The 20,687-nt window shown below is 44.3% G+C and overlaps 1 protein-coding gene and 1 long non-coding RNA gene across 2 annotated transcripts in view; one reads left to right on the top strand and one right to left on the bottom strand.

Annotated features, from left to right (window-relative positions):
- LOC103281954 (class II histocompatibility antigen, M beta 1 chain) overlaps positions 1-20,687 on the bottom strand; it is a 28,130-nt gene that overhangs the window by 7,002 nt on the left and 441 nt on the right. Inside the window, exons 2-3 of the mRNA XM_062972845.1 lie at positions 11,603-11,887; positions 1,300-1,581 (exon numbers count right to left, since the gene is read on the bottom strand). Coding sequence (XP_062828915.1) covers positions 1,300-1,581; positions 11,603-11,887 — 567 coding nt within the window. The remainder of the gene's footprint in view (positions 1-1,299; positions 1,582-11,602; positions 11,888-20,687) is intronic.
- On the top strand, positions 4,343-5,870 carry LOC134296878 (uncharacterized). The gene is made up of 2 exons (XR_010003701.1): positions 4,343-5,292; positions 5,378-5,870. It is a non-coding gene; the product is annotated as an uncharacterized LOC134296878 (long non-coding RNA).

Genomic DNA, 20,687 nt, shown 5'->3' with positions numbered 1-20,687 from the left:
TTCCTTCCCTCTTTATATCTCCCCGAGGAGGGCTTCTGGGAGTTGTGGTCCAACCCAGGAAAGGACAAAGATTCAGAGTTTCAAAGCAATCTGGGGTTGCAGGAAGGCACCATCCAATCCCACCCGAGAGATAGTCATCCAGCTCTGCTTCGAAGCCTCCAGAGATGGAGACTCCCCTGGACTCCCAGGAAGCAGCAGATTCCAGTATTGACATCGAAAGAGTGACCAGGAGGATAAAAACCTTTAAGAAGGGAAGCTCTGGGACTCATGGTATGAGTTTAGGAAAACAGGAAGAGCTTTTCGATGGTGGGATGTAGACTGCCTGGGAGTCCATGGAGTCTCTTTTCTTCCTTTCAGAGAGGCCTTTTAGCAGAGGCTGGAGGGTCATCTGTGTTGTGTCTCCCTACATGTTGTAGTGCAGCAGCCCATGGTTGTGGCTGATACCGATATAAATGGGGAAGTGGATCACGGGAACTCTGGGCCTGCAAGCCAACATGAGATTTTAAGTCCTGAAAAGGATCAATCTGTGTCTCCAGCCGTCAATGAAGGTCCCATTCCAGAGAGGTGCCAAGGTGGTACAAAGGAGTAGTTCTCTGCGGAAAGTAGTTCAGAGGATGAAATCCCAGGTGGAGAGAATAATGAGTTGCAAGATAATGAGCTCGTTGATAGGAAACTCAGTTTTTGTAAATTTTGTGTTGCTCAACAGAATCTCCAAAGGTCACAGCACTTGATACAGAAGAGACCCATATCAGGCCGTCATGGGAAAAGGCATGATTTCATGAGTGTATTAGAGAGGCCAGGGTTTTTTGCCAGCCAGTCTGGTCAACGTTGGTAATAGACGAGCAGCTGACCAAGTCTTAGTCAAGCCTGCTAAGGGACTGTAGTCCTTTGTCTTTGTTCATGTTTCTAGTTTCCAAGTTTGAAGGATTGTTCCTGGAATATTTGTATGAAACAGCATACTTCTGGTTTTCTTATATATCTGTGCTGAATGCTCTGTTGCCTTGGGATTTGGATCACTCTTGTACCTTGAACCTCATGGACTATTTTATGTGTATAGACTTTGAAGTTTTTTCCTATTTTTGCTGATGTGTTTTTTTATATAACCTTTAATAAACTGCTTTGCTGATTTAACTTGGACTGGAGTGTGGTGGTTGAGTTCAGAGGTGTTTCCCAGCCTAGAGTGCAACACTGCAGGGCTGAATCGGTTTGGACTGGATGGCCCTTGGGGTCCCTCTCAACCCTATGGGTATAGGATTCTCAACATTTGGGGGTCCCTCCCACCCCTACGATCTTGCTCACCCCACTCCACGACGATGGGCTCCTGGAGGCTGGGGTGGTTCACGCGGCAGGAGTAGATCCCTCTGGGACGGGGCTCCAGGGCCAGGCTCCTCTCGGCCTGGAAGGTCCAGTCTCCGTTGCTGCGGAGGGAGAGGGGGCCCTGCTGGGCCTCCACGGGGGCCCCATTCCAGAACCAGGCGATGTCCACCTCCGGCGGGAAGAAGCCCCAGGCCACGCAGGACAGCACCCTGGCCGATGGGGGGCCTTGCCGAGTCACCGGGTGGATGAGCACCTGTGGGGGGGCTGGGGGGAGAGATGGAGAGGTGGGGGTCAAACCTTTGAGAGACCAAGCTCCCAAACCAGGGGGTGGCCCACGTGCCAGGAGAGAGGGCTCTGTCAGGTAGGAAATGCTGTATTCAATAGGAATGCATTGCATGTGCCTCCAGTGCCGGAAAATACAGTTCTGATAGACATGTGTACACAGCACAGTCCACTGAAAGGGTTAAGAAAGTAGAGGTGAGATCCTAGAGCAGGAAACTGGGCAAACTGTAGCCCTCCAGGCGCTTTGGACTTCAACTCCCCCAATTCCTAACAGCCTACCTCCATCTAAAAACATTGATCATGAAGTTTGTAAAATTTAAAATGTAGTTGGATAGAACTTATTCAACCTTGAAGTCTACAGACTTATCTTGGAGACAAAGAAAGGTTGCAATGTGAGTCAGGGCTGGCAAAAACAGAAGGTTTCGGATAACCCAGGCATGGGCGAACTTTGCCCCTCCAGGTGCTTTGGACTGCAGCCCCCACAATTCCTAACAGCCGCCTGTCATAGAGGGTCAGCGGAGTCATTTCCTGTGATCCACGGAGGGAAGAATGGGAGTGGCTTGTATGTGAACTTCCTCTTTGCTATGGGCCTGCTCTCTGCCATCTTAGATAGCTGGCCACGATCTCCCTATCTAATCCACGATCTAATCCATCGCCATCCTAGTCGTCGGAGTGTCTTGCTATGGTTGTGAGTATCTGCAAAGAGACCTGCAAAGAGTTGTATGTAACAATGTGTCAAGACCCAGGCTGCAGAGCACCAATAACCATGCGCAGAGGCCAGATTCTATCTAATATCTTTATTAAAGGAATATATAAAGTCAATAAAAACAAGTGAAGAATATAGTTCAGAAGTAGACCTTTCAGGAAAGGTCAAATATAGTCCAGGAAAACAATGTCCAATATGAGATATTAGAGTCCAAAGTTGTAATCCAATAACCGAAACACACACTTTGCCAAGCAAAGTGAGGGGAAATGACAAGGTCCTTTAGTCCATGGAACTTGATAAACAAGGCTGGAAGCAAACTAGATTCTTGGCAAACAAGGCTTGATTCAAGGCAACAAAAGCAAGGAACAAGAATAAGGTCCGTGGCGAATTCCGTGACGAGGTCCGGGAAGCAAGGCAAGGCTGGGACGAGAACAAGGTCCTGGAAGCATGGAACTGGAGTAGCGTAGTCTACACACGATCTCACTCCCAAAGCTGACGAATTGACTCCGCAAGGATTTCTTTGCGGCCAAACACCTATATAGGATCTTGTTTTCCCGCCAAGGAACACTTTCCCTGGGGAACAAGAAACAAAACCCATACTGTGTCCAGATGCATGACTCCTTAAAGTTTCCCAAGGGAAACAGACTTAATCAGCTAATTGTCTGGCAGCAATCCTGGCGCTCCTGCGAGTCGCCTCCCGAGCGCCTCTATCTCGATTATAACAATCCCGGCGAGAAAATGGGGGAGATTTCTGCTCAAGGCTTGTTTGGCTGACTTCTGGTGGGCAAACATCTTGCAGGTGCAAGGGCTCCAATTCTGGCTGAAACGGTGGGAAACCCAAGTTTTCCTCTTCATCTGCCTCAATAGTACCAGGAACGGGACTACATGGCCCGTGAGTCATCACACAATGACTGAAGGAGTTTGGATGAAAGTCAGAGCTCAGGTGTGCTTGTTCGAGTGGTGACTTACAATACAAGGTCAAAGGCGGTGAAATGAAATCTCTGCTAACTGTGACCAAGACTCTGCAGTGTTTTGGGGTTCGGAAACTAACTGCTTGCGTTGGAGACAGTCTGTCCCATTGCGCAGCTGGAGGAGGCTGTGAGAAAAGGAACTCATGAGCCCACCTAGCACTTGCCCAACTCACGTGCCCACCTCTCTTTCACCCTTGCGATAGGTTCTGCATGCTTCTTCTGCCACACGTGCCACAGGTTCACCACCACTATTACAGGCTATTGCTTGCCAGAACATTATGTGCCATCGCTGATCCGGATGAGAGATGCCTCCGCTGGCCTGGAACGCCCTGCTGCTCCCGCCTTCCCATTCTCCACAATGGTCCAACTCTCCAATAGAGTCCAATGACCAACAATCCCTTCCTCTGCCATTTCTCATCTCCCAACTTTGGGACCATAATGCTGGCTAGGGGAGGCTGGGGATTGTAGTCCCCAAAGGGAACGTGAGTTGCTTCCATCATATTTACACTCCTTATCAGAGCCGGCCCTAGGTAATTTTGGGGGGTAGGTGAACCAAATCTTTGCGCCCCCCCCCCAAACCAATATCTGAGAGCTGGGGCGGCGGGGACCATCGCTCACCAAACGGCCGAACGAGGAAGGCCAGGCTCCAGGAAGGCCAGGCTCTTCTCGGGAGACCTCGCGAGGTCTCCCGAGAAGAGCCTGGCCTTCCTGGAGCCTGGCCTTCCTCGTTCGGCCGTTTGGTGAGCGATGGTCCCCGGCGGAGGCACCTTGACAAACACCGGTGCTAAATTTACATGGGGGCGCTGTCGAGGCCCCCTTTGATGTGCACCCAACGCGGTGGCTTAATCTGCTTCCACGTTGGACCGGCCCTGCTCCTTATCTATTTATCTACCTATCTATCCTAACAACAACACTATTGTTGTTGTTTTTGTTATTATTTTTTCCAGGGTTCTCACCCTGTTTTCCTCTCCGGCAGATTCAGTGTTTCTACGCATCTCCATTCATTGCATACCCAGGGTTGCAAGGATACTAGAGTTAGTAATTATTATCGTCGTCGTCGTCGTCATCGTCGTTGTTGTCGTTGTCATCGTCGCAGTGTTCTCATCTTGCTTTCTTATTTTCTGGCAGATGCAGACTTTCCATGAAGCTGTTCTCCTCCCCTTCCCTCTGCCTTTGAGGGACACTCTACCCCAGGGGTCCCCAAACTAAGGCCCGGGGGCCGGATGCGGCCCTCCAAGGTCATTTACCTGGCCCCCGCCCTCAGTTTTATAATATAATATTTTTATATCAGTTTTAATAATATAATATATTGTATATACATATAATATTGATAATAATCTTATGTTATACAATATAATACTAATAGTAATACCATATAATAATATTAATTATATATTACATATTATATAATAGTATAGTGGTATAGTTCAATATAGTAATATATAATGCTAATATTGTGTTATGCTAATAATATAATTGTTATGATTGAGCCTCATGGCTCTGTTACTGGCAGACGTGGGCGTAAGACTCCTCGAGAGTCAGATACTCTCGAGGAGCGAGAAAGAAAGAGACTGCGAGATATCTTTGCAGCACCATCTGACGAAGAGTCTTTTGAGGGGTTTACGGAGAGAATGGAGGAGGGGCTGGTTAGCTCGGAGGAGGATGAGATGGATTGGACTCGGGTGAGGGAGGAATTGGGTGCCACTGGCAATGATGGGATGGAAGATGAATGGGGACCTTCAGGATTAGACCCATGGACAAGCTGGAGGGATGGGACGGGATCCACAGCTGGGGATGCTGTGGGGCGTAGTCAGAGGTGTTCCAACTCTGATGAGGAAAGTGATGAGGAAACGCCCGGGTTAAGGAGGGCAGCTGATAGTGATGAGGATTTGTAACTGGCATAAAATGAGGCTTGGGAGCAATTGCAAATTGCGTTGGGCAAGGTAATCTGGACGAACGCTTGGGATCTGTGTGGGACGCTTTCCTGAAGACTGGTGTGTTTTCGTGTGCTGATACGTAAGTTGTTTTGGAATTTGGGGTCAGACGGCGGGAGGAATTGTGTGGGCTTTTGTTTGTGCAAACTTGTGCTTAATCTCATTAGCTTTGACCTTCCGTCGTCTTCTTGACGGACGCCATCTCCTGCTTTGGATTTCGGACTGAACTGACCACGGCTTGACTTCCCCCTACTCGGACTTGGTGAAAACTACAAACGTCTGCTTCTGGCTTGAACTACGGAAAGGAACTGGGTCTACTCTACTGCTTCAATCCTCGGCTGATCTGTGTGTATTGGAAATCTTGCCTGCTGTGTGGAGGAGTGACTCAAGTTACTCAAAGCACAGTGCTGGCAGCAGAGAGGAATCTGCTGCCAATTAATTGCATTCTTTTGAACACTTTGTTCCCCGGCTTCTGTTTTGTTTATCCCCAGGCTGAAGCAAGCTGTTTTGTTTTTACCCGGATTAAACTCCGGTTTAATCCGGTTTATCTTTTGAACGTTTTTCCTTGCCCCTTTTTGCTTTTAAAGGCTAATACTGCCTGGCCCTTGTATTTTACGGGCATTTTGAGTTCTGTTATCCAATAAACTCTGTTATCTTTGATCTTGTGGCGTTCTGTCTTTGACAGATTGCCCAACGCCATAAAAAAGGTTTATTGCAGTAATAAATCCCGTCAGGAAGACGATGGATGAGTTAAGGGCTAAGTTCGATCAATTACAAACGGCCTTTACTGTCAGTCAAACAGCTAATGCTGTTAAAGGACATGTTTTGACTCCTGAACGCTTTGACGGAACCAGGTGCAAGTTGCCAACTTTTTTGGCACAAGTTGAGCTTTATTTTTCCCAGCTCAGTGCTCATGCTTACCCTACAGACACTAGCAAGGTGGCATTTATTTTGAGTTTGTTGACTGGTCCTGCAGGACAATGGGCCACTAATTTAATTTTGGGAAATGACCCAGTCAAGGACAATTTGAATAATTTCAAGAAGTTACTAACTGACACTTTTGGGGACCCTCTCTGCACGGAGAATGCTGGGTGGGCTCTGTATCGGTTGAAACAGGGAAAGGGGACTGTTTTGGATTACTTAAATAAGTTTAATTTGTATCGCCACCAGCTGGACTGGGGGGAAAATGCATTCATGCTTTTGTTTACTGCTGGGTTAAGTGATTATCTCCAGGATGAATTAGCACGCCTGGAGCCGGCTGAGAATTGGGATGCCTTAGTAGCTAAGGTGCTGCGTTTGGACGCCAGGTTCGAGTCCCGTAAACACTCGAAAGCAATGTGTGCGCCACCTATGCATGTAACCAGGGCACCTGTGGTGATGGGGGAAGAGCCTATGGAGCTTGGGGTCTTTAAAAAGCTGTCTACAGAAGAAAAGAACCGCAGGAGGCAGCTGGGGTTGTGTTTGTACTGTGGGAATGCTGGGCATTTTGCCAAAAACTGTAATGTGAAACCTTCCCAGCTTTCGGGAAAAGGCCAGCCCTAGTGCGACGTGAGTCCAACGCATTAGGGCTACTAAAGCAGTCAACTGAGGGGAGGAAGCATGTTTTCGTACCCATTACATTATCTGTTGGGGGAAAGGAACTTGTTTCTACTTTGGCACTGCTGGACTCAGGGGCTACGGTCTCTTACGTGGATATTGAGTTTGCTAGGAAGCATGGCATTCCTAGAGTGCGCAAGGCATGCGACGTGTGGGTGGAAGGAGCGGATGGGAGACTGCTGGAGACTGGGGTGGTTAACCATGAGACCTCAGCAGTAATGTGGGAGGTGCAGGGAGTAACGGGAACGTTTGTGTGGGATATTACAAGCTTGCCCAGATACGATGTGATCCTGGGGATGGATTGGCTAGCTGTAGTAAATCCACAAGTAGATTGGGTGACGCGTAAGTTGACCTTAAAGAGGCAGGATTGTTGCACTCTGAACGTTTCTCAATCTGATATGGAGGGAGTGCCTGCTGAGTATGGGGAGTTCTCTGATGTATTTTGTAAAAAAGAAGCGGACAAGTTACCGCCGCACAGGCAGTATGATTGCGCCATTAAGCTAGCGGAAGGTGCGAAATTGCCAGCAGGAAGGCTGTATGCCTTGACTGTACCGGAAAGGCAAGCTTTGCGAGAGTTCCTAGATAAAAATTTAGCCAAGGGGTTTATTCGCCCATCTAGCTCTCCAACTGCGGCACCGGTATTCTTTGTAGCCAAAAAGACTGGGGAACTTAGGTTGGTCTGCGATTATCGGATCCTAAACAAATACACCATTCGGGATAGGTACCCGCTGCCTTTAATCTCGGAACTGTTATCAAGGGTGCAAGGGGCTAAGGTCTTTACCAAGCTTGACCTGCGGGGGGCGTATAACTTAATCCGAATACGGGAAGGTGATGAATGGAAGACGGCATTTAACACGTGCTTCGGATGCCACGAGTTCCGAGTCATGCCTTTCGGACTTTGCAATGCGCCTGCGGTCTTCCAGAGGTTCATGAACGATGTGTTTAGGGACCTAATTGACCAATTTTTAGTGATTTATTTGGATGATATCTTGATTTTTTCTAAGGACGAGAAAGAACATCGTCAACATGTCAAGCAGGTTCTGCACCGTCTGCGGGCTAATGGGCTCTTCGCCAAGGCTTCCAAGTGCGTCTTTCATGTGCCTGAAGTGGAGTTCCTAGGTCATGTAGTGTCAGGTAGGGAACTTAAAATGGACCCACATAAGGTTGACGCCGTCAACTCATGGCAGGAGCTTAAGACTAAGAAGGATGTGCAAAGGTTCTTAGGATTCGCTAATTACTACCGGGAGTTTATTCCGAATTTTGCAAAGCTCACGGTGCCTTTGACGCAGCTCCTGCGTAAGAAACAGCCATTTGTGTGGGGGCGGGAAGCTCACGACGCGTTTTTACAACTAAAGTCTAGCTTTCAATCAGACAACATACTAACACATCCTGATGTTGACAAGCCGTTCGTGGTAGAAGCGGACGCTTCTAGCTACGCGTTGGGGGCTGTATTGTCTCAGAAAGATTCCTCAGGGACCTTGCGTCCCTGTGGATTTTACTCGCGGCAACTAACACCATTCGAGCAGAACTATACCATATGGGAGAAGGAGTTGTTGGCGATTAAGGTGGCGTTTGAGGTGTGGCGGCACTGGCTAGAAGGGGCGCGGCACCAAATCATGGTCAGGTCTGATCACAAGAATTTGGAGCACTTGCAAACAGCAAAAAAGTTAAACCAGCGTCAAATCCGATGGGCTTTGTTTTTCTCTAGGTTTAACTTCAAAGTGCAGTTCGTGGAGGGGAAGGCAAACTTGCGGGCCGACGCCTTGTCCCGCAAGCCGGAGTTTAAGACCAATGAGCAGGTAGTATGTCAGACCATCTTGCCTACTGCCTCTCTATGTGTTGTAGATAATGAGCTCGGGTTACATGACCAGATCCTTGAGGCTCAGAGGGACGATGTGTGGACTCAGGAGCAACTTATGCTGTTATCAGCAGGTAACCGTACAATACTGCCTCATCTACAAGATCAAGACGGAGTATTGGTACGCAGGGGGCAGGTCTATGTACCAGTGGGGGCCCTCAGGTTGGAGGTGATTAGAGCCCACCATGACGAACCCATGGCTGGGCACTTTGGCAGGTTCAAGACCGTGCAGCTTATCACCAGGAGCTACTGGTGGCCAAAGATGCGGCAAGACATTCTGCGCTTTTGTGACAGCTGCGCTGTTTGCCAGCAGAGTAAGACGCCTGTTGGGCGCCCTAGAGGTTTGTTGTCGTCTCTACCTGTTCCTGAGAGGCCATGGCAAATCATTTCCATGGATTTTATTTCGGATTTGCCTAAGTCTGGGGGTTATACTTGTATTTGGGTGGTGGTGGATTTATTTAGCAAACTGGCTCATTTTATTCCTTGTTCAACCATTCCGGCGGCCCCTACGTTGGCCTTACTGTTTACTAAGCACATCTATTGTTTGCACGGAGCTCCCGAGGTGATTATTTCGGATAGGGCTCCGCAATTTGTGTCACGCTTTTGGAAACACTTCCATGAGTGCTTAGGTACTAAGTTAAACGTTTCTTCTGCGTTTCATCCGCAAACGGATGGTCAGTCGGAACGGGTTAATGGGCTCTTAGAGCAATATTTACGTTGTTTTTGTTTAGATCAACCCACTGCTTGGGTGAAGTGGCTACCGGTGGCGGAGTTCGCTTACAACAATGCGGTGCACACGTCTAGTCAGCATACGCCATTTGAGCTAACGTATGGTTTTCACCCACGGGGAGGTGTGGCGCCGTCGACCAATGTGGTCTCTTCTGACCCTGTGTACCGCTCTTCGGAAATGGCTGCGTTGCATGATGTTGCCCGTCGCTTACTGTTGGAAGCTAAGGCAACGCAAAAGACTCAGGCCGATCGCCGCAGGCAGGCAGGGGAGGAGTTGGAAGAAGGGGATTTGGTGTGGTTGTCTTCCAAACATATTAAACAGGCTGGGGGAAAGTTTGCGCCTCGGTATTTGGGTCCCTTTCCTATCGTTAAAAAGATTTCTTCCGTTGCGTTTCGTTTGCGTTTACCGTCTAGTTTAAAGGTCCATCCAGTTTTCCATCGTTCACTGTTAAAATTAGATACCTCCAGTCGTCGTGGTGCTATAGCGGAGGGTATCACTGCCACCTCTCCGCCTTCGGGGGAGGAGGCCTTTGTGAGAGGGGATAGTGTTATGATTGAGCCTCATGGCTCTGTTACTGGCAGACGTGGGCGTAAGACTCCTCGAGAGTCAGATACTCTCGAGGAGCGAGAAAGAAAGAGACTGCGAGATATCTTTGCAGCACCATCTGACGAAGAGTCTTTTGAGGGGTTTACGGAGAGAATGGAGGAGGGGCTGGTTAGCTCGGAGGAGGATGAGATGGATTGGACTCGGGTGAGGGAGGAATTGGGTGCCACTGGCAATGATGGGATGGAAGATGAATGGGGACCTTCAGGATTAGACCCATGGACAAGCTGGAGGGATGGGACGGGATCCACAGCTGGGGATGCTGTGGGGCGTAGTCAGAGGTGTTCCAGCTCTGATGAGGAAAGTGATGAGGAAACGCCCGGGTTAAGGAGGGCAGCTGATAGTGATGAGGATTTGTAACTGGCATAAAATGAGGCTTGGGAGCAATTGCAAATTGCGTTGGGCAAGGTAATCTGGACGAACGCTTGGGATCTGTGTGGGACGCTTTCCTGAAGACTGGTGTGTTTTCGTGTGCTGATACGTAAGTTGTTTTGGAATTTGGGGTCAGACGGCGGGAGGAATTGTGTGGGCTTTTGTTTGTGCAAACTTGTGCTTAATCTCATTAGCTTTGACCTTCCGTCGTCTTCTTGACGGACGCCATCTCCTGCTTTGGATTTCGGACTGAACTGACCACGGCTTGACTTCCCCCTACTCGGACTTGGTGAAAACTACAAACGTCTGCTTCTGGCTTGAACTACGGAAAGGAACTGGGTCTACTCTACTGCTTCAATCCTCGGCTGATCTGTGTGTATTGGAAATCTTGCCTGCTGTGTGGAGGAGTGACTCAAGTTACTCAAAGCACAGTGCTGGCAGCAGAGAGGAATCTGCTGCCAATTAATTGCATTCTTTTGAACACTTTGTTCCCCGGCTTCTGTTTTGTTTATCCCCAGGCTGAAGCAAGCTGTTTTGTTTTTACCCGGATTAAACTCCGGTTTAATCCGGTTTATCTTTTGAACGTTTTTCCTTGCCCCTTTTTGCTTTTAAAGGCTAATACTGCCTGGCCCTTGTATTTTACGGGCATTTTGAGTTCTGTTATCCAATAAACTCTGTTATCTTTGATCTTGTGGCGTTCTGTCTTTGACAATAATGTATGTACATACAGCTGCTCTGAGTCCCCTTCGGGGTGAGAAGGGTGGGATATAAATGTAGTAAATAAATGCAGTAAATAAATAATAAACTTTAGACTTAGGCTCGGCCAAAGTCTGACATGACTTGAAGGCACACAATAACAACAACAATCCTAATTAACTTGACTATCTCATTGGTCAGTAGCAGGCCACACTTCCCACTGAAATCCTAATAGGTTTATGTTGGTTAAAATTGTTTTCATTTTTAAATATTGTATTGTTCTTTCATTGTTCTTGTTCTTGTTGTTGTTTTTGCACTACAAATAAGACATGTGAGGTGTGCATAGGAATTTGTATTATTTTTTTCAAATGATAATTCGGCCCCTCAACAGTCTGAAAGATTGTGGACCGGCCCTCTGCTTTAAAAGTTTGGGGACCCCTGCTCTACCCGTTGGTTCCCGATGCCCAATGGCAGGACCAGCTCCCCGTCCCTCCATCCGAGTGCCACCTCCCCTTGCCCTGGGTGCCCCTCACTCACCCCTGCGCTCGGCTGTACGCTTCCAGATGGGCTGGGTCTGGTTCTGGCAGGCTTGGCGGGCATGGGGCCCTTGTGGGGGGCCATGGGTGTCCAGCCACTGGGAGATGGACGAGGCGACTGGGAACCACGGGTTCACTTCCCCTAGGCCGCAGGGCAGGAAGTGCCCGCCTTCGTTGTCATAGCAGACCAAGGGCAGCTGGTTGAAGGCCATGGTCCAGTTGGCCCAGAGGGCCCGGCCGGAGGGTGAGAGGAAGCAGTCCGTCTCCAGGTGAAGCACGAAGGCCCCTGCGGACAGCAGAGCAGAGAAGGGGTTAATGCACCTGGCGGAATCAGAATACCTTCCCTGCCGTACTCCTCTCCATGGAGGCGGGTGTCCGTGTCAGGATTTGTTATGAAAACAAAGCATGTCGTCATATCCAGGTACTAACTGCAGAGTCAGAATGACAAGGCAATTTTCAGATGGTGATGAAACTACAGTGCAAAGCCTGATGTCTGATGTAACCTTGGTGCAACGTTGGGGTACCATGGATAAAGCAATACATGTGTTTGGTGAGACCTAGTGTCAGAGTATTTGCAGCACAGCAGTAGTTGCATGGAAGCAGTGGAACGCAGAATGAAGAGACACTCAGAGACGTTGGTAAAACTATTTACAAAGTTTTACTGTATGCAGAAGTAATCAACACAAACAGACTTGCAGATGACAGACGAACACAGGACTGTTCTGTTCTCCAACAGAACTTGACTCAAACTCTAGGCAGATAGAGCTCAACTGAACTGACGCAATCAGTTTGCACAAACACTTGTGTCTGGATACTCCCTAGTTCCAGCCACACATCAAGGACATCACAGCTTCTTGGCAATTAACTCTTCCCACACTGTGGTACATTCTGGATGATGCAATCAGTTGCAATACAAGCAAGGCACAAATTGCATTTAAACACTAACGATACACAAATCCCACATTAACACCTAGAATAAAAGTGGAACATCTAGCATAATGACTGAGGATGAGTGTTTATGCTGGTGCTGTTGCTGGTCTACGTCTGTCAGTGTTAGAACTGCAGCCAGGTGAGGCTGATGTTTTGGATTCCATAAGCGAAAGGGAAAGTTCCAGGTCCCTTGGGAAACGGCCTTCCACTGAAGGGGAGTTTTCATGAGAAGCTAGATTAGGCTTGAGAATGGAGGGAGTGAAAATAGACCAATAAGATGCTGTGAGCGACTCCGTGAGAGAAGCCCAGGTGCCTTCAACATGATCTCATGGCTACTTGGTTGGGCTTAAATTAAGAAGTGCTGTCTTCAGGCCTTTCAGAGAAGACAATGTTGCCATAGGTTATGGCTCTCCTGCCTCTGCTCTCAAGCTTATGATTCAAGTATTCCTAAGTTACCTGGTTCGTGCCTTTGTTTCCTTGAAAGATTTGCCTTGGACAAGTCTTGCTTTCTGGTTTATGGATTTATGCTTGAAGTACTGCTGTGGCTTTGGGTTCTCTTGATTTTATGTATGTTGGAATTTTTGGATTGCTGCTACTTTGTATTCCCTGTTCTGCTGATCCCTTTTTGAAATGCCCTTTCCCCCTTTTTGCCTTTTTGCCTTTTTAGTTAGAACTCCTGCACTCCGGTTTGGTGCCGGAGAAAGAGGTGTTCTCTGTTCTAGAGTGCAACAATGAGGAAGGAACCAAAGGGTATGGGTTTAATTTAGGTCATGTAAGAGAGGGGATCTCACGAAACGCACACTTTGAGAAACACACAGGTTAGGAACACCTTCACCAAAGGTACCATCCATGAGTCCTGAACCCTCCGTTAGTACTGATCCAGACCCAGAACAACCAGTCAAGATCAAATGCCTGGAACTGGTTTAAAGATGGAGTGTCAGTGTGTAATGAAGTATGAGTTTTGTATTCATGTTTGTTGTGTTTAACTATGTGCTTGTGGTTTGGTTCGGTAGGTGTGAGATGGCGGCAGCCGTTTAGTGGCAGTTGCCATGGAGATGTGGGCGGAGCCATCTGCCGAGGGGAGGAGAAGTGAAGAGGTTTTTAAAAGTGAAGCCTCAGTCTGTGCTCTGATGAGGCACAGGGAAGATTGATTCCAGGTTGATGGGATCAAGGAGACCCAATTGTTCATTTTGAGTTGTTTTTAAATAAGTTTGGTGTCCTGGAAAGGCACAGAGAATCTGTGATAGTATATCACGGGGGTGACTGTGGTTTGAAGTCACTGGATAGTTCAAGTTTCAGACTTTGGGAACCAATCCCAGATGGACTCACAGAGATCCAATGAAGTAACAGTTTAAAAGGAGCAGAGGAAGAAGTTTTAACTACTTTAAGTAAAAGAAGTGATACTTTAGAGAGTTTGATTCATCTCATTCTAGTATTGTAACTGTTAATAAGAATACCTCTAAGTGAAACATCTTTTGTAACCACCAAGCTTGTGCCTGAATAAACTTGATATTGTTCTTTTTACATCAAAGCCTCTGTCGTCTATAGACTCCCACATTGTACACATATAAGGCAAACATTCAATGCCATATAACACAGAACAGAGACAGACACAGAGGCAATTTAAACCTTCTCCGGCTTCCAGCTTCCTGAGGGTATGCTTGATTCCGGCCACAGGGGGAGCAGCTGCTTCATCATCCACTGCGACGGCACTTCCTCATTCCAACAGCAGCTGGATGATTTTTATGGTGTCGTAAATTAGCCTCCCCACATATAAGTGCTACCTAAATTTCCTACTTGATAGATGCAACTATCTTTCGGGTTGCACAGGTCAGCAACGAGCAGGGGCTATATTTTATTTTTAATTGTCGGGTGCTCACCCTGACATGGGCTGGCCTCGAACTCATGACCTCTTGGTCAGAGTGATTTATTGCAGCTGGCTGCTAATCAGATTGCGCCACAGCCCGGCCCCTTTAGGTACCGCTTTATGCAGGGAGGCTAATTCAACTAATTTATAACACCATAAAAAGTTCCAGCAGAAAATCAAGTCAGAAAAGGGGAAGGACAGAGAAGAAGAGGAACACGAAAGCAATGAAAGAGAGAGAAATAAGAAGAGACTACGAGAGTTCTCGCCGGACAAGGAAGATATGGACTTGGGGAACTATAGACTAAACTTAAGGGGAAATACAGAAATAGCGAACCTGGACAGAGTAAAGGAAGCACAGGAGGAAGGGGTGGAAAGAGAGGAAGAAGAGGAAGAAAAAGAGAAGAAAGAAGAAGAAAGCCAAAAAGAAGAAGGACAATGCTAAGTGAAATAAAAATATACGTTAACAATGTTAACGGGCTGAATTCACAATACAAGAGAAATAAAATTTTTGACACACTAAGCAAAAGAAACTGTCAAATTATTGCATTGCAAGAGACACACATAGCCCACAGACATGTAGCACATCTAGAAAATAAAAAGTTAGGTAATGCATTTTATGCATCTGCAGCAGAGAAGAAAAAGGGAGTGGTGACGTATGTACACAAGGCCATCCCAGCAAAGTTGGCCTTCAAGGATGGGGAAGGAAGATTTGTAGGAGTAAATATTATGATATGGAATGTAAAAACATTAATATGCAACATTTATGCGCCAAACGACTCAAAAAAGACATTTATAGACAAGCTCCAAGAAAATATAAATAATCAGGAATTTGACCAACTAATGATTGTAGGGGACTACAATGGAGTAATAGACGGAAGAATAGATAGAGGTAAAGAAACACGGAAGAAGAAAGGCAAAACAAGTAATTCGGGTAACCTACCAAAACAAATGATAAATATGTTAAAAGATCTAAACCTGGTGGACGCCTGGAGAGAGAAAAATGAAAAGACGAGGGATTATACTTTCTATTCGAACAGGCACAAAACCTGGTCTAGAATTGATATGGTCTGGACATCAAAATCTCTAGCAACAAAAATAAAAAAGATAAGGATCTTACCAAGACTGGATTCGGACCACTGTCCGATTGAACTAAAAATCTACAACTCAAAAAAAAGGTGAGATGGAAATTGGATGACAACTTATTAAAAAAGGAAGAAGACATTGAAAAAAATAGAAAGTTACTAATAGAGTATTTCAGTCAAAATGACACACCAGAAGTACACCTATATACAGTATGGGACGCCAGTAAGGCGGTAATGAGGGGGAACTTTATCCAACAAAAAGCATTAAAGAAAAAAATGAGAATGCAGGAATTCGAAAAAATAATGGAAAAAATCAATAAAGAGGAAGAAATACTAAAGAGGAACCCAAAGAACGAAAACGCACAAAGGAATTTGCAACTACTACACAAGCAAAGAGAATACCTAGAGATGGAGGAAAGAGCAAAACAACTTAAATATATAAAACAGGACTATTTCCAAAACGCAAACAAGCCGGGAAGATGGCTGGCGAAGAAATTGCGGAAAAAAAGAGAAGCCACCTTTGTGACAAAATTAAAGGAAGGAGATAAGATATACACCCAAGAAGAAGAAATAAGGAACAAATTTGCAAAATTCTATAAAAAGTTATATCAAGATGAACAGATAAGCAAAGAAAAGATAACAGAATATATAGAACAGTGTAGTATACAAAGAATTTCAGAAGAACAGAGAGAAGAATTAAATAAAGAGATTACAGAAGGGGAAATAATAAAAGCTATAAAAAGTATGAAAATGAACAAAGCCCCAGGCCCAGATGGGCTAACGGCGATCTACTACAAAACCTTCCAAAACGAGATAATCCCATATTTAAAAAAAATTATGAATGAAATAAGACAACAAAAGAAAATGCCAAGTACATGGAAAGAAGCAAACATATGCCTAATACACAAAGAGAATTCGGACCCAGAAAATGTAAAAAACTACAGGCCGATATAATTATTAAATGTGGACTATAAAATATTTAGTAGCGTGATTGCGGAAAGGTTCAAAAGATTCCTAAATGACTGGATAAAGGAAGACCAAACAGGTTTTCTACCGGACAGACACCAGAAAGAAAATGTAAGAACAGTAATAGACCTGATAGAGTATTACGAAATAAAAAATCAGAAAGAGGTAATGCTTCTCGCGCTAGATGCGGAGAAAGCATTCGATAATGTCAATTGGAACTTTATCAAGATGCTAATAAAAGAAATGGACATAGGGTACTATTGCCAAAACATTATAGAAGCAATATATGAGAAGCAAGAAACTAAGATAATTATAAATGACCAAGAGACAAATAGAATAAATTTAGAAAAAGGCACCAGGCAGGGATGCCCACTATCCCCTCTAGTATTCATACTAACATTAGAGATATTACTGAATAGAATAAGAGAAGAAAAAGAATTAAAAGGAGCAACAATACAAGGAAAGGAATATAAAGTGAGGGCATTCGCAGACGACTTAATCTGTATAATAGAAGAACCCCTTAAAAAGTTAACAAAATGGATGGAAATAATTAATAAATTCGGAGAAGTAGCTGGATTCAAAATAAACATGGATAAGACAAAAGCAATCACAAAAAATATTACAAAGAAAAACCAGGAAAGAATAAAAGAAAAATGGAATATACAAATCTCAACAAAAATAAACTATTTGGGCATTATAATTACACCAAAAAATCTACAACTGTTAGAAAACAACTATACGAAGAAATGGAAAGAAATAAAAAAAGATTTGGAAGCATGGGGGAGACTAAATCTATCTCTATTAGGAAGAGTTGCTAGTGTGAAAATGAACATTCTGCCAAAGATGATATTCCTTTTCCAAAATTTGCCAATAATAAAAAATCAAAAAATAATAAATGGATGGAAAAGAGACCAAATGAAATATATATGGCGGGGGGAAAAAGCAAGGATAAACTATAAGAACATGATAGAAGAAAAAAATAAAGGGGGATTAGCAATGGCAGATCTGAAATTATACTTTGAAGCAAACGCCCTGGCGTGGTTTAGAGACTGGGCTAAAATGGAGAAAGATAAAATATTAATTCTGGAGGGGATAGGATTAAGATCAGGTTGGCATTCGTACATATGGTACGAAAAAGAAAAAAAAGATAAAAACTTCGGAAACCATTTTGTAAGATCAGCGATTCTAAAGGTATGGATGAAGCATAAGAACAGGTTCTGTGACAAAATCCCACTCTGGCTATCACCACTTGAAGCGGTCCAGAGGAGAGAAATGGGGTGGAAACGATGGCCGAGATATAAGGATCTAGTAGAAAAGAAGGAAGGAGAATGGAAACTGAAGACACAGCAAGAGATGAACAAAATAGATAAGAATATATCCTGGTTCCAGTATTGGCAAGTAAAAGAAAAATTTACAAAGGATAAAAGTTTAGGATTCGCAGAGAAGGAAACGTTTTGGGACAAAATAATGACATGAGGAAAGAAAATAATAACCAAGATTTACAAAAAACTATTGGAGTGGGACACAGAAAAGGAAAATACAAAGAAATACCAAGAAAAATGGTCTAAAAATATAGGAAGAGAAATAAGAAAAGAGGAATGGGAGGAAATTTGGAGAAAGAAAATGAAATATACAGGTGCAACTGACTTAAAGGAAAACTGGATAAAGATGGCACACAGATGGTACTGGACGCCAAAGAAATTAGGAAAATGTTACAAAAATATAAATACGAAATGTTGGAAATGTGGAGAAAGAGAAGGATCGCTATTCCACATGTGGTGGACATGTAAGGAAGCGGAAAAATACTGGGGGAGAGTGAGGATAAAACTACAAGAAATGCTAGAAATAAGAATACCATTAAAACCAGAGATCTTCCTATTAGGAATAACTGATCAAAAAACTGAAAAAAATAAAGACAAGCTTCTATTCCTAATGACCACAGCAGCAAGGATATGCTTTGCAAAGAGATGGAAAGGAAAACAAATTCCAGAAGAGGAAGAATGGATAATAAGAATTATGGAAATAAGAAATATGGATAGACTCACGTATCTAATATCAAAAAATAAAGGAGAAGCAATAAGAGAGACAGACTGGAGTCAAATTACCACCTATTTGAACAAGGAATATGGAAAAATAGAACAAGGAGGAAAAAAAGAAAGATAAAGACACCAATAATAAGGATAATAGAAGAGGACAGGAGAACGTAGAAGAAAGAGAAGAAAATTAAGTAAGGGGAAAGGCAGGACCTCCAAGGAAGATGATCGGAAGTCACTCAGGATTTTAATTTTTTTTTCTTTTCTTTTTTTTCTTTTTCTTTTTCTTTTTTTCATTCTATTTTGGTGTCTCCCTGTGGGCCCCCTATGTGTGTATCCCTACCCTCCCCCACCCTAATCCCTAACCATGAAACCCAGTATAGGATTTTAATATGTATACAAAACTCAATAAAGATTATTAAAAAAAAAAAAAAAGTTCCAGCAGCGTACAGAAGAATGAGGAAGTACTCCATCAAGGACTCGGGGTCACAAGTGGACGGTAAAGCGGCAGCTCCTCCTGTGGCCGGGATGGAGCAGACCCTCATGAAGACGGAAACTGGAACATGTTAAGTTGCCTCTGTGTCTGTCTATATATGTCATGTAATGTTCTAATAATGGCATTGAATGCTTGCCATGTATATGTGTGCATTGTAATCCGCCCTGAGTCTCCTTCGGGGTGAGAAGGAAGGGCGGAATATAAAGACTGTAATTAAATAATAAATCATTATCATCATCATCATCATCATCATCCTACTACTCAGTGCACTTTTATGTTCCATCCCTGTCAGCCCCCCCCCCCTTTTTGGGTGGGGTTTGCAGTTCCTATATTGGCAAAAGTGAAAGAAGGAAGTAACTTGGCCACGAGGTTCCTTGGGGTGGGAGGGGAGGGGGGGCACCCCACAATGGGTCTTATAATGGGAAGGTGGCGTGAGGATTAGCACCATCCATCGTGAAATAGTCAGGCGGGGTGGGGGGCTCTCAAGGCCATCCAGTCCCACCCACTTCTGCCATGAAAGGGAGACACCTCCAAATCCCTCCTGACAGATGGCCATCCAGCCTCTGTTCAGTCCTTCTTCTCCATGGGGAGGAGGAGGAGGAAGAGGAGGAAATAATACTAATAATAATTATTGATAATAATAATTTTAATAACAATAACAATAACAAGAGTAATAATAATTTCCCAGGTTTATATGTAATATGCAAATGGAGTCTAATAATAATAATAATATAAAATCCAGCATATCTCATTTGCTGTGTCATACTCTGTCTTTGTGTCAATAATAACAATAACAACAACAACAATAATAATAATAATAACCAGCTATTAATTAGAAGAGACTGCCAAGGCTTGCACATAACATATGAACATCATCATCATTACAGTAGAGTCTCACTTATCCAACACTTGTTTATCCAACGTTCTGGATTATCCAACGCATTTTTGTAGTCAATGTTTTCAATACATCGTGATATTTTGGTGCTAAATTCGTAAATACAGTACAGTAGAGTCTCACTTATCCAACACTCGCTTATCCAACGTTCTGGATTATCCAACACATTTTTGTAGTCAATGTTTTCAATACATCGTGATATTTTGGTGCTAAATTCGTAAATACAGTAATTACGACATAGCATTACTGCGTATTGAACTACTTTTTCTGCCAGATTTGTTGTATAACATGTTGTTTTGGTGCTTCATTTGTAAAATCCTAACCTAATTTGATGTTTAATAGGCTTCTCCTTAATCCCTCCTTATTATCCAACATATTTGCTTATCCAAAGTTCTGCCGGCCTGTTTATGTTGGATAAGCGAGACTCTACTGTAATAATAACCAGCTATTAATTAGAAGAGACTGCCAAGGCTTGCACATAACATATGAACATCATCATCATTACAGTAGAGTCTCACTTATCCAACACTTGCTTATCCAACGTTCTGGATTATCCAACGCATTTTTGTAGTCAATGTTTTCAATACATCGTGATATTTTGGTGCTAAATTCGTAAATACAGTAATTACTACATAGCATTACTGCGCATTGAACTACCTTTTCTGCCAAATTTGTTGTCTAACATGATGTTTTGGTGCTTAATTTGTAAAATCGTGACCTAATTTGATGTTTAATAGGCTTTTCCTTAATCCCTCCTTATTATCCAAGATATTCGCTTATCCAAAGTTCTGCCGGCCTGTTTATGTTGGATAAGCGA

This window comes from Anolis carolinensis, chromosome 2 (assembly GCF_035594765.1).
Source record: "Anolis carolinensis isolate JA03-04 chromosome 2, rAnoCar3.1.pri, whole genome shotgun sequence".
NCBI lineage: Eukaryota > Metazoa > Chordata > Lepidosauria > Squamata > Dactyloidae > Anolis > Anolis carolinensis.
Note: the sequence above shows the minus strand (reverse complement) of the source record. Positions and strands in the feature narration are given on the sequence as shown.